General features: G+C 34.4%; 1 protein-coding gene across 6 annotated transcripts in view; it reads left to right on the forward strand.

Moving 5' to 3' along the window:
* Nucleotides 1-1,145: 1,145 nt before the first annotated feature.
* LOC148313922 (protein grainyhead-like) overlaps nucleotides 1,146-18,225 on the forward strand; it is a 416,627-nt gene continuing 399,547 nt past the window's right edge. For all 6 annotated transcript variants that reach the window (XM_088276669.1, XM_088276879.1, XM_088276756.1 and 3 more), the window contains exons 1-2: nucleotides 1,146-1,364; nucleotides 16,527-17,330. In XM_088276669.1, the coding sequence (XP_088132795.1) occupies nucleotides 16,741-17,330 (590 nt within the window). In that variant the 5' untranslated portion in view covers nucleotides 1,146-1,364; nucleotides 16,527-16,740. The remainder of the gene's footprint in view (nucleotides 1,365-16,526; nucleotides 17,331-18,225) is intronic.

Below are 18,225 nucleotides of genomic sequence, written 5' to 3' on the forward strand. Positions count from 1 at the left end.
GTACGTAATTAGTCCTGATTAATTATTTTCTGTAAAACAACTAAAAAGAAGATTCATAAAAAAATATATTCGTATAGGTTTGATGATATATGAGTATGTAAGATTTTACTATATCGATACATTGGTTTATAATGGAAATTTACTCGAAAAGATTGGCGAATTAGCAAGATATAAAAAAAATAGAGATATTTTTCATAAATACATGTGTTATACCGTATTTTGAAATAAATTAAATGTTTTGTTATGTGACGTTTGTATAAAAGAATTTCAACAAAAGCTAAAGGGCTAAATAAATTATTTATAAAATAAATTATACATTTCCACAGAATGTCGCTTCTGCAAATGAAAATTCACCGAACTAGCGAGCTGCGTATCTATACATTATCATAACGCACGGTTAAGAACGAAACCTCAAATTGATGCCCCGCATTTTCCCCGGCGCATGTATCGTTCGCGATGCTGTTTTGCCGGCAATGAATTAAAACGAAAAGCGTATCTGTCTGTCGCAAGATTGATGCGTGCGCTAATACAAGAGAAACTTTCCCGTTGCGAGTGCGTCCCTGCGCGGAGGCTGCGAGGCTGCGAGGCTATTCAGGCTGTGGCCGCGGGCATTGTCTGGACCTCTACTCCTCTTTTTAACCCGGCGTTGTTTTCATTTTACGCGTTTTTTTTCCTCTCCACCGCCCCCCACCCCTGGCCGACTGCGCGCGCAGCATCTCTCCGCGCACCAACACACCCGCGCGCCTTCATCTCGATCCGTCCGTCAGTTTTACCTCCTCGCCGCCGGGCCGGAGTCGCCATCGATAACAGAAGTAACGCGCGCGATAGTTTCGGGTGTTTTGCGCGCTTTCGCGACAATTCGGAACTATTTTATTGTCATTTTAAGAAGCGAGGAAGCCTTAGACGAGCAGCTTTTCCTCGCGTCTCTCTCGGAGATGAGATGAGATGAAGATATCCGACCTACGTTACGCGATCCTTCTCTTTCTTGGCTGCGAGAGCGAAACGACCTGTCGCGTCGAGGCTCGCCCGGCGAACAGGTGAAGCGCTGCGACGGAGGTGATACGCGCCGTCTCTGTTGGATCTCGAGCGGGAGACCGAAAGGGAAGATAGCGGAGTGTCCTCGGCGCGGGGCGGGTCCGGCGTTTGGAACGCGCGCGGCAGATAGCGCCAGCCGAGCGCGCAGTGAACCGTCACCAGGCGTTAGGGGGCGCGCGCCGCCGTCGCCATAGCAACCGGCGGGAAGTGAACTGCCCTGTGTCGAGTGCCTAGTACCCAGTGCCACCCCTACGCGCCCTCCCCGGGACACGTCACGTGACCCCCGCTACACTGGCTCGACAGCCCCCCGGCCCCAAGGGGTTTGACAGGTACTCTATTTACATATGTTCTTCTCGTGTAAACATTTCCAAACACTCGATACGAAATTGTTGTTAAAAATGGTCATTTCTTGAAATTCGTTTCGAGAAAATTCATAAATAAAACACCAGCTATCCGGCACATGTTGAAAACGTTACAAAATTGCTGCGAACGCTGAATTTATCGTTATTAACTTGCATATTTCTAAAATGATTTTCCGAGTACCGTATCGCTTAACTACACAGAAGTAATTATCCGAACATGGTCACATTGCACATTGTTGAATGAACTCGGCGATATAATGAGTGTCGGTTCGCGTGACGCTCGCGCGGCTATCCGGAGAGCAGAGCTGGCAGCAGCCTCCTGGTCTCGCAGCCGGTGGAGTCGTCTCGGTCTTGCTGCGAGGAATGGCTCCCGGCCCGGCCCGCCTGACGAGCGGACCGCATAACTCATAACCGACTAAACAGGATTTGAAAACGGCATCTCTGCCACTCCGCCCGCGCACACTCTTGGTGCCCTGGTACTGCGTTCCATTGACGAGATGTCTAAAGTGGGGTGAGCCTGATTCGCAAATTGGTAATTACATAGAATTCGTAGACGCGCCTTTCTCGATACAGGTTTTTATTTCCACTTGTTGCGGTTGTCTACGGCGCGCCGCCTTTGTACCGCACGTTGTGACGTCGTCCCTTGTTCTTCTTCGCAGACTCCGGTCAGCTTGTTTCCAGTACCTACTCTTACTCACATATGATCTCTTGCGGTTGTACCACCTGATTACTCAGAATGACTTCCTCGGATAATCTAAGGAAAATAATACCACAAATGGATTGTCACAGCAAAACATCAAGATTTTAATTTAATATAGATAGTTATTGAACAGGTACATAACTCGTTTTTATCATTTCATCAACAACAATGTCTTATAGCATTTTAAAAGCGCTGGAAGGAAAGATATAAAAGAATGCTCGCACCATCATATGTCCGGTTTAATTTATGCCCGTATGTAAATGCGCCGATCTCTTAGAACTATGTTCACTTTTATATTCGTATAAGGAAAATATTTTGTAGAAAAAGAAAACGATTCCGAATCGAGCTTCGGTTTATGTCCAAAATGCCATTGAAACCGTCGTTAATTTACGATTATTGCCGAATGGAAGATGGCAGAGAAGGTTAATTGACATCTGCGGTGTTTGTTTGACATTCGAAAAGACGAAAAAATACACAGGTGACAGAATTTAAAAATATAAAACCTGATTTTTATTCGGCCGCTTTTTGACTCGGTTTGTCATAACTTTATGGATAAACGTTGACTATGTAATATGGTGAATGCTAAGAATGCCAACCAATTTTAAAGCGACTTAATAAGGTTCAAATAAGCTTTAAAAAGTAATTAATTAGAAACCGAGTGATGTTTATACTAGGCGTACCTTAATCGAGCAAAAGGGAAACCACATCTCTTCACATTCGCAACACAAGCTCAACTTTTACCGTTACAAAATACTAAATCACCGGGTAATTGCAATACCAATTCTGTAATCATATTTGATGTATGGGCTGCTTAAAAATGAGATTTAATAATTTCCTCCGCACACTCCAACGGTAAATGAAGGTATCTCGGAATAATTTCTTAACAAAATGGACATTATTCACACTGTCCGTAGCTGGTTTCTCCTATTGGTGACCAATCTGGTGACATCATCCGTACATGTGTACACCTATCTATACATAAAATAGCGCTCCTACATAAATTTCGATAATTTATAAAAGCTAACGATTTCTACACGAGTGTACGAGAGTTTTTCTTTAATTTATTACCTACGTCAAGATTTTACATCTAAGAGTCAAAGGCATGAAATTGAACCGGAGCTGTGTCTATTGAATTATTGGACATTTTTAAAATGTGTGAATTATTATAATCCTTTCGAGCTTTTGAAGGTCAAACAAAAAAGCATCGATAAATTTTACTACCGAATATTTAAAAACACTCACGTAATACTGAAATATTCTTAATCTAGTATTGCCAATTTCAAGTCGTGTAAGATAAAGTATCTTAATTTCATGGTGATTTGAGGTTTTAAATCTTTACCAACATTTTTGTGGTAGGAACTATTTTGAATTGACGTATTTATCACGATAGTGACATCATAAACAAATCATATTATCAGCAGCAACAACAAAAGCACCTTTTCACATATCGTGATATCAAATTTGAGGATTAATCTATGCAATATTTATACAGTTTTAATTTACAATTATTTAAGAGTTTATTTTTGTAAGATTTAATTGTACTGTCAATTCTTGGTCCATGTTATTTATTTTACGAGCAAGAGGGTATTAATGTTACTGATACGAGTAAAGTCGAGTTATTTGCCAAATTTTTAGAGCCTCATTTAATTTGAATTTAACTGCCTGAATGAATGTAATATTAGGTTGAGAAAAACCTACTTTCGAGAAAGATCCATGGCGATATCCTAGTTATAAAAACCTGAACATATTGTGAACCAGGCAATTGTCATGGATTGTCCTCGAAAGACATATAGAGGAATAACAAAAAATCTTGGATGCTGCAGAAAGATAATACGATTCGAAGGCATGGCCTAGGTGACGTTGTCCATAATAGAAGGGTAGAAGGACCTATAACCTGAGAGCAGAAGAGAGCAGACCCCAACAGTCTACAAGAAAGACATCTAGAAGAAGACCAAAAAATCATGGATGCTACAGAAAGATAACATGATTCGGAGGCATGGCTTAGGTGACGTTGTTCGTGAAAGAATGATAAAGGATAGAAGGACCTACAAATATGAGCAGAGCTGATCCCTACAGTCAACAAATACCATAAGTTTGGATAGAGCCAGGAAGAAGAAAAAGGTTGAGAAAACTCTATGAATTTTAATATAAAAGAATATCGCATATAATCTTCGTCGGTATGGCAAATGGTGTGTATGCAGCGGTGGGCTGCCAATTTTTTAACAAGGGGCACGCGGGTGGATAGGGAGGGGAGAGGGGAAGGGAGGAGATGTGTCGTTTTGTTTTATCTATATAAAATACATAATAATGAAAAATAAATTAAAAATATATAATATGCACATCAAACGACAAAATATAGAAAAATAAAGAAAATTTTCATGAAAATTTGCACGAAATTTTCTCGAGAAATTTCAAAAGGCAACAACGTTTTAAGTTTCATAATACATTTAAACTAACCACAAAAATTGCATTTATGTAGGTACTGATTTAATCTGAAAATATTTATTTCTACTAATTTAACAAGGGGCTCGCCGGTCCAAGTCAAACATAACAAGGGGCTCGAGCGAGCCCCTCCGAGACCCCTGCAGCCCACCGCCGTATGCATGTAATTGTACGAAGTTAAGTACGAGTATTTACTTATTGTATTGAGTTCTATTTTATATGCCTTTTGTTTCAATGTAACATTAGTAGCACGATACGGAGAAGTCGTGACGCCTAGAATATGCTAGGCATTTTTTTATACGAAAAATATTTGGCGGACGGTGAGTGACGTAGACCGCGTAAAAAATGTTGAAGGTCAAAGCGAATCATAAACAACAATTATAGTTTGTTTTGATCCTTTTCCCTGCGCGGTCCGCAAATACCTAACCCAACCTGATCATCCCGTTTAGTGCACCCTCACAACCGGTTATACAGGAATGCTGTGCATCTCTGCGAACTGGGCATGGGGAGACAACGTGTAGGAAGAGAGAAGTCCAAAGCACCTAAGATTGCAGTATCTTCATAAAAATAAGCTTATCTTTCTACACTTATCCTGAAAAATGCATAATGTACTTGGATATAAGCAAACATCATTTGTTTATGCACATAAATGTTATCTATTATAAAACCAATTATTTTATATATATTTCATACACTCGTCGATAGATTTGGCGTTTAATTTGTAGAACTCCATTTTGATTTATATTTTAAATTTTAAAATCATACTGTGATTTTTAGAGTCTACTAAATTGTATTTTGTTATTAAAAACACATATAAATAAAATTTGTGACAATTGTTTAGCCTTGTTTTGGTATTATCAAACTACTATCATAAAGTAGTTGAACGTTACGAAAAGTGTATTAAGATTATTTTGACATGAAAAAAGAACGGAAAACAAGTGTATGAGGTAGTTGGACATTAAAGCAGAGGAAAACCGAGGAAAAATTGGTGATATCAAGTATTTTAAATGCTTAAAGGTGGTCAGGGCATGAGTCGGAATTATCAGCGGGGTAGTATGAAGAGATGCGTGAATGTCGAAAAGGCGAATAAAATTTGCAGTATAGCGTCCTGTTCTCTCTGCCTACCCCTGTGTCTGAATCGGTGTGATAGTTAAGTAGTGAGATATGGTATTTCACAAATTTAATAAAAATTAATTTAAAAAAAATCTGTTTTTCAACACGAATCCTCGACTAGATAGTGAAAAACATGAAACTTTATTACAATAATGATTTCATTAAAGATACAAACTGATAATTAAAATTATATTCATTGGAAAACCACGCATATGCATTATAAGCACATAAAATTTAATGTTTAAAGATGATATGAAATGTATTAGGTTCGTAAAAGCATCGTTATTGCGATTCTCCATAAATCAAGTTCGTTCTGTACTTACACGAATAAATTCAAGACGGTGAATGCAGCTAAAGGCTTTTAATACGATCGCTTGTCTTCCGGTCATAAACCTGAATAGGTAAATGAATTTTCAAAATCCCTACTAGTTCCCATCTGATTTCGAATATTAGGGCCTTGGCATCTATGGTACCTGTTTCGTAATAAAAATGTTAATGCGATAGTGTGTTGAACGTATTCAATGATACAATCAACGTTTTATTTCTTGTTAAAATGACACATATATTCAAAATAACATCTCCGGTATTTCGAAAGATAAAATGTCAATTAACTTTTTAATTCTGAAGTCATCACTGACGTGCTACAGGATTATCAATGAAGAGATCGAATTTTCTGACTGCGAAATGCTATTTATTTATTTATTTAATCGCCTTTTCGCAGAAGGATGAGGAAAATTTTATCGATTTGAAAACATGTTATTGTGGTTTGTCATGAAATATCTAAGAATATACAAATTTTTGTTATCTATCCATTAATAAATTTAATCAAACACACACACACTCATACAAATCTTTGAAATAGGTACATATTGTTACTAGCATTCAGTTACTTTATTAAATTAAACACTTGAATAAACCACTTACTTGAGTTTTAATTTGTACCAGAAAATAAAAATATCTGTCGTTTTCGAAACTAGTCGTAAATAAAAATAAAACTCGATAAAGTGGTTTATTCAAGTGTTTAATTTTAATACAATAATCATGTCATTCCACAAAGTTAATGCCGAATCAATAAATATTATTCTTTACTGAATAATGCGGATTTCTTTCATACGATTTTTGATTCTAAACATATCATTATGGAATTCATTGTAGAATGAAGTGATCAATAGTGACGTCAGTAACGTGATTAAAATAAATTGTGCATTAAATAATAATATTGTTTTGCATACTATCTTTTTTAGTCCGTTTAAATCATATTCATGGATTTTTAATGGTCAAAAATGATATTATTTATTGATTCGGCATTAATTTTATGGAATGACTTGATGATTATTAAAAAAAACACTCGTAATAAACCACTTAATGAGTTTTTTTTCATTAAACATAAGTTTTGATATTCACCTGTAAATGAAAACAACTGTTAGTTGTTTTCATCTACAGGTGCTTTTTTTTAAATAGTAAAAAATGAATTAAATTTGCATTATTTTTTTCATCTTTACATATTTAAACTTAAAAATAAACCATATATATTAAAATAATTTTTCAAGTTTATGAAGGGAAACACGACTTGTTTCAAGAAATAAACATACATGTATTCTCAACTACTGTTGAAAATGCTAAGTATATGAAAACAGTTTATGTTTTCACCTCTTCAGGATAATATCTATAGTTCTCGAAACTATTCGTATTCCATTAATAAACTCAAGAAGTATAATACAGGTGTTTTGTTTTTGTATTTCAATCATAACAATTTTGTATGATATGAATATGTACTAAGCATAGAAATTTGGGAGGTCTTTGGTCAAAACTAAAAAAAAATGCGAACGGAGAAATTATGAAAATATTATTTTAAAGACACAGATGGGAACTTAGGACGTCATATGTAGGTACATGTCATTGCATTGTGTTTACCATATAATCGTAAAAGCAGAACATACAGAAGCTAAACATACAATACTCGTTTTTAAAAGCCATTTTATTTTAGTGTTTAGCATGCTAAATTATATGCGTAAGATCCTGTCATCGCTTTCCAGCCGGTATTCAAAAAGATATGGTGAATTTTCACATTTAAATACAAATGTACATATACCTGAAATTACTGTTAAGGGTACAGGGTTGAAAAGCCTTCCTTCAAGTTATCATTCAAACCTTGAAAGTGGTACTGGGAGAGTATTCCACCACACATATATGGAGTCATATATTTATGTGTATCAGGTAAACAATTACTCAAGAAAATTAAATACGATATTTATGCTACTACCTCCGGAATATCAGCAGAACTCATTTATTAATAACATAAATAATTCAGGCAACTTTAACACTACATTTTTTTTTATATTATTTTTTGACATCTCATCAAAGATGAAGAAGAATATGGAAGTCTGGGCATTTACGGGGCTGACGACCGTCATCGGCTGGTTTAAGTGATCACTTTACACACGTGTAACATTCACCAATTCTACCCATTATTGACAACCACACTACTCAAATTCTTGGAAGTTCTTTATATATGAACCAATTTAGAAACCTTGTTCTTGAATCACTAGAACTTCACTAGAGACATCTATTGGTGAGATGTAAAGAACATTTTTTTTATTTCAAAATAGTTCCCAGATTTCTGTAACATAAAGGGTTCATATGATCTGGTTCGAAGATGTTTTAACTTAGCAATAATATCAAATAATGTACAAACATAACGTAAGAAGTTTTAATAAATCAAATAAAAATTAGAATTAAAATTTATAAGAAAATCGAAAAATTTGTTTAAAGAAAAAAATATTTCCATTTGATTGGATGGGTTGGACATGTGGAACAAGTGAGTGAAGAAAGCTGTGTAAAACAAATTTATGAGGCAAGTGTAGTCGGAAATAAGATCGGAGGAAGATCGAGGAAAATTTTACACGATCTAGTATGTCAAATACCTGAAAATGGTCAAGTCACCAGTTGGAATAATCGGCCGGTATATATGAAAAAGAAGAGGCGAAGATTGTTTGTAAAAACAGAATGGTGAGGTGTTCTATTCTCTCGGCCTACTCCTGCAGCTAAGAGGCATAGTAGTAAGTAAGTTAGTTAGTCAGATTATTTTAAATTTAAGTTTTACTCAGTAAATAACATTGTACATACTGGTATTTACAAAAAAAACCTAACTTAAAAAATGAATAATTTTTACCATAAAGTGACTGCCGAATAAATTAATAAAATAGTTAGATTATCATAAGGTTTTTACGCCACGATATAGGGTGCTGCGCATTATTTACAACCTAACAATTTATTACCACGAGTTCGCCAAAGGTTCAAAACAATAAAAAAAATCCACCGAGGGTCATTTTAATTTGACCTTCGCCTCGAATGATTAATGAAAAGTGAATATCATTCATGAAAACAAAAATACAAGAATTGCAAAACTCGTTCGTCTTCTAAACTCGATATCAGAACTGGATTCGAGTCTAACAGGCATATGTTCCAGTTTGCCTTCAAGAAGTGAACCCGCAATTTTTTTACAGTTAAGGATGTTTGACCGGTTAGGTACTGAGGTATTTGAATATCCACCAAACCGTCTTACTTCCTCATCCTTTGTGTTCTGCATGGCTTCCTTTTTTGTGCGTCGTTTTGAAGGCTTCGCGTGTAGTTTTTCATTTTGAAACTTTTACAATTATTTACATACACGCCTTCTTCGGGTTTTAATCAAATTATATATACAAATGCGTTTATGAATAACGTAGTGAATATTTATTTATGTTTTTTTTCCAAATAAATAAAATATTAAAATAATAAAAACTTGTCAATTCTTAAGAAAAGACGTATTTTTGAAAATAATAATAGGTTTTGTTAAAATATTAGTCTCGTAAAAAAATTATGTATTCGTTTGTAATCCATTTAACAGAATTTTTTATTTTTTGTTTATAAAAATCTGAATTGCTGTCTATCCCCCTAAATAAAACATATTTTTAATTATCAAAGTTTGATATAATTTTGTCAGTATTATAAGGGGTATAAAGATGAATATTGCAAAGCCCGGTTTTCACGGTTGAAATGTTTCCTTGGATTATTTCCCACGTTTTGTCTAACAAGAGGTGTTTAATTGGACGTTTCATGATTTTATAATGAAATGCAGTTAATCGCGTGATGATTGAAATAATGTTATATTTGATGGATATTCCACGGACTTGCGATTTAGTTTAACGCCAACATATTTAGTGATATGCCTACTTTTATATTATTTATTGATTTAACATTTACTTTGTGGAATATTATGACGATTTAAATTGAATAATAAAACACTTGTTTAAGACCACTCTTGAGATTTAGTTTAACGCCAACATATTTAGTGATATGCTTACTTTTATATTATTTATTGATTTAACATTTACTTTGTGGAATATTATGACGATTTAAATTGAATAATAAAACACTTGTTTAAGACCACTCTTGAGTTTATTAATGTAAACACGACTAGTTTCGAGGCGACAGAATGTAATACTAAAAATTGTTCTCATCTACAGATGAAAATTCAAACTGTTTTTATTTTTTACCTGTCAATAAGAACATCGCATATGAATTTTCTGTATAGTCGTGTAAACTAAAAGTGGTCTTATTCAAATTATTTGTATGTTTAGGGCTATTTTTAACAATTAAAAAGAAATAAAGGAAACGATTATTTCCTGTCAAACTGTAGTTTGATAATGCCACAAAAAGGCAAGAGAATTGTCACAATTTTTTATGTGTTTGTGATGATAAAATACAGTTTAATAGATCCTTGAAATCATTTTTTCCTTTTTAATATTTAATAAGGATATTAATTAAAATGGAGTTACACAAATTAAACGCCAAATACATAAATATTTTAGAAAAGTTGAGATGAAATATCTAAGTTTCAAAAAACGATGTGTTGTCTAAAGTTAATATACCTATAATATTAATATATCATCCGTAGGGTGAATAATACAGTGTCTGATGGAATAAATCATGATAAATTGTCGATAAATATTTTCGTTAGATTCTCGCTGAACGTGTACACAGATGACGCCAGCTTTGATAAAAACCTGTACATTTTACGTTGCGACATAATGTATTTACCGTGGTTGGCTAGGCATCACCCGTTACCGTATGACAACAATAACAAATCACACGTGGTCCGACACCTAACCGCATGTTGCTTTGCATAATGTACCGCGTGAAAAAACCTCGTCTGGTTTTTGCCTGGCAAAACGGGTATATCACGTTTACTTTTTGCCTCCATAACACCACACTTTCGTACATACGCTAGGTCATCTCTGGTGCACCTACATACGCCTAACGAGTTTGGAGCAGACCACTCAATGTTTGGGTGCCTAATTTCAAGACATACCTTACTCCAGTTTTTCTCTTTTTTAAATAATTATTGGTATCACGTATTTTTTCTACTCTTGAAATACTTAATATATTGAAGCTACATTTTATAATCTGTGGTGTACCGAGAGCTTTTTTAGTCATTATTATTTATTAAGTTATTTTATTAAGCACATAGGTACGGTGGAACGTAAGGTGATTCGAAAAAAGGCCTTCGTATAATACTTCATCGGACATACGTTTTGTTCATTCATGCAGTTAAATTTTCAGTATATTATTTTTAGATACTAAGTGGTAAGTTAATTAAGATATAAGTCAAATTAGATAATCCATATCTTACTGATTAGTTCTTAATTCACTGTATAATAGTTGTCACATCAACTTTTAAATAATAAGAACTTGGTTATTTGAATTAATTACTAAAGAAGGCATGAAGTTACGACGTAAATATATCAATTTAAAAATATTTTTTAAAAAATCACACAATTTTATTAAAAAAAAAACATGTAAAAATATATCTACATGAGTAATACTAAGTTTTTTGAAGACTGCAAAATAATAAAATATTTATTTGTTAAAAAAAACTTTAATATTAATATATGGTGAAAATTTTCTAAATAGATCAGGTTCGTAAAATTGAAATACAGCATTTTTTAAAGTATCCATCCATTTGAGATGAGGTTATTTGAGAACTGGCTCCACGTCAGTGGGCCAAATTATTTGTCGTGACAAACAACATTCCTCGCCGATTCGACGTTACAGGATTTTGAGTCAATCATCGAAGGCGTCATACGTCATATGAGCGAGAATTTATTAAGACGCCTTTTCATACCGTACATGTGTAGTGTCTAACAATAGTGTATTTAGAACCGACTGAAAAGGTACTTGATTGCTCCTTGCGTACTCATCGACTCACGCTCAGATTTTGTATAACATAATTTCAAGAATACATTTTTTGTTGCGGGTCTTGAGACTTTGAAAATAATTGAAGGGTTTTCGACATCAATCAAATACAGTGAAAAAATCTGGAGGATTATTAATGGAAAAGAAATCGATGCCTTCGAGATGCGTTGTTAGAGACTTGTTCTTAAAATTCATTGGACTATGAAAAGAACAAATATTTACATTATAAAATAGCTTGAAATATAATAGGCGACAGATATTTCCCGCCTGCTCGAGATGGGTCCTTCAGTTTTTCGGATACATCTCTAGAAGAAACGATAACAGCCTTGAGAAATTAATAGTCATGGTAGGGGTTAAAGGTAGTAGAAAAACAGGAAGATCTCCTACTAGATGGACTGAACAAATCAAGGCTGACACAAGTTCACCGGTGGTTGGAGCGATGCGAATGAAGGTATGACGAAAGAGGTGGAGGACAACTGTACAAAATATTTTGAGAACTAGGAGAGAGAATTGTCATAACCCTCAGAAAATGAGGAAAAAGACGTAGAAGAAGAGGATTTATGGAAAAAGTTATAGTACAATTTTTTTTTTTTTTTTTAAGTATAAGAATTTGGGTAATAATAAACAAATATCAAATAAATGGATTAAACACCGATACTTACATAATATGTATTTCAGACACGTAACCAACTTTTTCGTGATTAGATATTACATATTTATAGTTAAAAATAAAATAGAGTACTATTATAGTTTTATAATTGAACGAAACGATATTTTATGGTTAAATCTTCTTATGAAATCAGTGAAATGCATATCTTTTCATTGTTTTATTCTAACCCATCTATGATTGGTTCCTGAAAATATATTTTCAAAAAAAATTCACGTCGATAAAGTTCTTCGACATTTTAATACTCACACGATTGAATCAATTTAGATTGAATAGTTTGATTTATATTTATCTTAATATCAGTAAATTATTTATGTTGTTTTTTTCTCCTCTCTCTATCTCCAATTATAAAAGTTATTTTTCGTTTGACTTAACTAGCCTATGACGGTCGTAAGCCCCTTAAATGCCCAGACTTCCATATTCTTCTTCATCTTTGTTGAGATGTCAAAAAATAATATGAACAATGAACTTTGTTTCATAGAGCCGCAATTAGAGAAAGAGAGGCTTCAAAAAAAGTTTCTTGAAATTTTCATAGTGTTTTCCTACAACCACGTGACCAGTAAAGGTGATTATCCAGTGAGGTGATTCACCACCACACAATGCTCCCGACCACCCGAGGAACTAGTTTCGAGGAACCTGCTAGAGCTGCGATCCCGCCAAAACACAAACGGGTATTTCACCTTACCCCCTCCTCCCCCGCGGTACAAACAACAAACTACTATTATATCAGGTTTTAGGGGAAGGTAGGGTAGTCCCGATCCCCGGTTTACCGTTTGGACGGGAATTCCCGGACAGGTTTGGATCTGGGACCCGGTCTCGTAGGTTTTAGAATCAGGATTTTTTACAGACAGGTATGTGACCCTGCGACCCGCGTCATTTTAACACTATTATACAGTCTGTTTTTTTTGGAGTGACGTAATTGTTCCGCGAATCGAGACTGAGTTGGAAGAGATGATTTCTTACGCTTAGAAATAGAAATAAGAGCTACAATGGCTAGACGCCCCGTGGCAATATTAGTCGTATCATTGTACTGGCTTTAGTATTACCAGTTTAAGCCTATACACGAATTATTCAATGATGACTTAAATGAAATATTATACTAATGTTATTTTAACAATGAAAGTGGATGAGGTGCTATGAAAGAAAGCATACTTTATCCACATATGGAGCAACATTTACCTTCTAGTATTTGAAAGTAGGTTAACATAACAAATTAAAAAAATATATCATCTGAAAATTAAATTTACTCACTTGAAATTGCTCATCAAAAATATCACGTATTAAAAAAACGGAAATTATCTAAATTTTTGTATTTTTAATTAACGTTTTACTTAGTAAATACCACTATTTCTTAAAATCTACTGTGACACGTGTTTCGATGCTTGATGCGATGTATTTACTAAGTAAAACATTAATTAAATATTAATTTAAAGATAGATTTTACCACAAAGTGACTGCCGAATCAATTAATAAATTTTTGTAATTTATCTGGTTTAGATAAGCATTTTTCTATTAATGATTACTTATACCAAATATAACATGAAAAAATGTTATTCATTATATTTAATACAGTATTTTTTTGTATATGAGATATTTCTTGCAATATGTTGTTGCAAAGCGTAAAAATTTGGTGTAAAATCATTTTTGTCAAAATACGGATGAATCAAATGTCCTTTGAATGAAAACTCCTCAAAAAAATAAGTACATCATTTATTTTTGGTTTCATAATCGTAGGGTTTTTTTTCATTTACGCATTCCCATATATACCGATCGAAAACAATAAACGAATAAAAAAATGTCATACTCTTTCTAGTCGCGCTCTATGGTCGAGTTTTACTGACGTTATTACAATTCTCCATCTGCAGTAGCTTTGAACGATGATTTGGCATTATAGTGCAGCATATCTGAAGTTTTTGGACCAAAAGACAGGCCTTTTTCTTTACTGTATTTTACCTAATTTTTTCTTAATCATTTCTAGTTCTAAAAACCTATTTATTTAATAATAATGTATTATAAATATAAGGATAGTATTTAACTCTTCTTATTTTTAGCATAAACTTTTTAGTTTATTGATATCATATATTTAATGACGCTAATATAAATATCAAACATGTGTTACGCTTTCTAAAGCCTTTAAATAATATGTATTTTGATTAAGAAGCTATTTTTGATATTCTAGGTCAGTACAGTTGCTAGACTGGGTTCACTTTACGCGTTTTAATCACCCGAAGCGCATAACACAAGGATTCGGACAGACGAATATTAATAAAAGGAAAAAATCGTTATTAATACGAGTCTCGTCGATAAATCTATTTTTTTCTCGTATCATCGATTTCAGTATAGGCAAAATATAATTAAAATCGGCCAGCTGGGATGCTTGGCTGTTCTTTTTTATAGCTTGAAGGTTAAAAGGCGTGGTAGGAATTTCAACGAACATGTTTTTGGCGAAGTCAAACATTTAACGGAAATACAGAAGTCAAATGTATACCTTTTTAGGAAAAATATTCAAATTCGTCAAAAGTAATGAAAGTACTCGACAAATGTTTTTTGTTTCTTTTATTAAATCAGTATTGAAAATTAAGGAAAACAAGAAAAGGAAATTTTAATTAGGGTTTAATAGTTAAATCTTACTTTCAGTCTATCTATATTAATAAAAATGTAAATATTTGTTTTTCAAAATCAATCTATTACAGAGTATTCAATTAATGTAAACAAAAATATCATTTAATAAGGATGCATGCATATATGAGTTCAATCATTGTTATATTAATTTAAAATATAAATTTTCGTTTGTTCAAAATCTTAAATCTCCTTCGGATTATTCCCCGAGTGCTTTGAATTTTTGACATAACGTTGCATTCGAATATGCGTGAGCTTTTTAAATCTGTGACAGATATTTTTTTAAACCAGCTTTTTTGACCGCAATGGCAGCGCCATCTATTAATTATAACAGCAACCCACGTACAACTAATATTGATCATGGCGGACATCGAGCTTCTTGTCAATTTTTTCTTAACATTTTCGATTACATTGTTGATCCACAGATTATCAATATTTTGATTACATCTTAATTGTGAAATTAAACATATTTGAAATTTGTACTTTCTGTTTTCTTTCTTTTCCATTAACCAGATTAAGCCAAAAAAATATTCATCCGGGAAAGCTAGTTTGTTTAAAAAAATCTCAACATCTGATATTAATATGGAATAAGGCAATATTGGAGAAACTGCTTATATGTAACATTAAAAATCATTTGCTATGATTTATTGATATACTTATCATATATAAAATCGGTAAAAAACAACACTAAAAAAATTGTCTGTAAAATGAATACATTTACTAAGATTTTCAAGTTTTATTACATTATTATTTACTACTTTTTTTAGACTTTTTGCGTTCAGTTTATTTTCCGCCTAGATTTATGTTTGATTACAATTTATGAATTGCCGAGTCAGAAGACAATGTGAACGATGTGTAGTGTAAAATTAAAACGGCAATTACAATAATTAACGATATTAGCATACTTTGGGAGGTAATATACTCGTAATTCTGAGAATAGAGTGTGGTTGCCAATACATAATAATTCAAATCGCAGTGAATAATGACTTGAGTAATAAAAGATAACTTATTAATGACTTTCAAACAAAATGTTGCAACACTCGGCCGTATGTATATCGGGAGGTTTATTGTTACACGGGCTGAGGTATATTTTGACAAATCAATTAGACTGATTTCATGTAAGGTTTTTAGATTTGATGTATTATTCATAATGTTTCGTTTGACATAGTGTAACGATTTTGTATGTACTAGGTATTTTTACGCAGGTGGGCGTATAAAGGCACTTATGTGTTGTATTTTTTTGTTATTGCGTTGTAAATAGATAACGTTTGTTTTGAATATATTAAATAATGGTTTAAGTAATTATTGTAATATATTAAGGCCCCCTTTTCAGTTTTATTGTTTCTGATTTCAGAATCCCGCCATTGTGAGTTCACCAAGTGCCAAGATCGGACGTGTACCGCCCGCTGCCAGAGGCGGCTTTCGAATCGTAACCAAGTGCCATATATACTCGGAACGATGTTATAGTGCCAGAAACTTTTTATTTTGTTATTTTTAAGACGCCGCGGTGCAATATTGTACAAACAGATTCAAGAAAATATCTGAAAATTATTCGAATAAAGAAAAGGATGGCTTCCCTCGTCAGCGGGGAGGGCAGGGGGAACGGGAGGGATGACGGGAGGGGTGAGGGGAGGGGAGAGGGGAGGGAAGGGTCTCCTGAGTCCCCCCCGAGCCCCAGGCCCGTGCTGGCCACCATGACCCCCGTCCCCGTGCACGACTTCTCCTACTGCCACAAGGTGGAGATGGACTCCAACGATGGCTACCCGCAAGAGGTCATCTACACGGACAAGAACATCCCCGCCGAGATGTACTCCACGGAAAAGGGCACCATCATGTACCAGCACTCGCCCGGAGACATGCTCGCCTACGACGGCGAGAAGTCCGGCCTGGCGGGAGACATGTACGACCAGGACATGGGCTCCATAGACGAGAAAACCCCCATCGATCTGATCTACGAGGACGGCAAGCAGACGGTGATCTACACCACCACGCCGGACCAGAAGCGCGTGGAGATGATCAGCGGCCACTCGGGCGGCACCGTGCTGGGCTCCCCGCTGGACGTGTCCGTGGTGGTGCAGCACGGCCAGCCGGGCCCCACGGTGCTGGTGCTGGCGGACCACATGCTGGACGACATGGGACAGGTCATCGGAATACAAAGGTAGGACACCCTTTAACATTTCAACTGATTTCGGTCCGAAATTCCACCGGCAACTCATCTTAATATTATATTATTTTATGGTATGTCTTGTTTCTCTCTTTCAAATTTTTATTTTTATATAAATGTCATATCGTAATAATTTTATTTTAATGACTTGACGATGGAATGATTTTCCGAAACCGGTAGTTACGAATAAGTGGTATTACACAAAGTAAACAATGGATGATTAGGATAGTGATTTATTACCATACTACAAAGTTATCAATGCTTTTAATATACAACAAAAAAATCTTTATTGATTCGGCATTAGCTTTGTGGATTATTTAAACACTTGTTTAATACCACAAATTGAGTTTTATTAATCACCTGTAGATGAAAACAACTGTAGTATTCGAAACTAGTCGTGTGTAATGAAATAAAACTCAATGAGTGGCTTTATACAAGTGTATAATTAAAAAAAATTAACATCTCAATAAGCTACTTACGATACAGGTACCGTTTTGGACCACAAGCTAGACGACATGGGACAGGTCATAAGAATACAAAGCTAGGAGGCCCTTTGACTTTTTAACCCATTTAGATCTAAAAATCCACCGGCAACACATCTCAATATTATTGCGATATAAGCTATTTAAGATACAGGTGTTATAAAAGAGCTTTTAATTAATCGGAAACCGTTTGACAGTTGTTTTAAAATACTTTAATTAAAGCAATAGGTACGTACTAATCAGCTGTTGAAACTCAATTTCAAATATGTAAGACTATTTCGTCACTCTCCGGCCAGTCGATTTAATACAGTTTGATTTTCCTAAACTGTTAAGTGCATTATTTGAAATTTTTCGAAATCAACGGATTTAACATCGCAAAGTGCAATGAAATAATCTTTAGCTATTTG

The sequence above is a fragment of the Brachycentrus maculatus genome, unplaced genomic scaffold (genome assembly GCF_059751285.1).
Source record: "Brachycentrus maculatus isolate JH-2025_06_01 unplaced genomic scaffold, ASM5975128v1 h1tg000004l, whole genome shotgun sequence".
Taxonomy (NCBI): domain Eukaryota; kingdom Metazoa; phylum Arthropoda; class Insecta; order Trichoptera; family Brachycentridae; genus Brachycentrus; species Brachycentrus maculatus.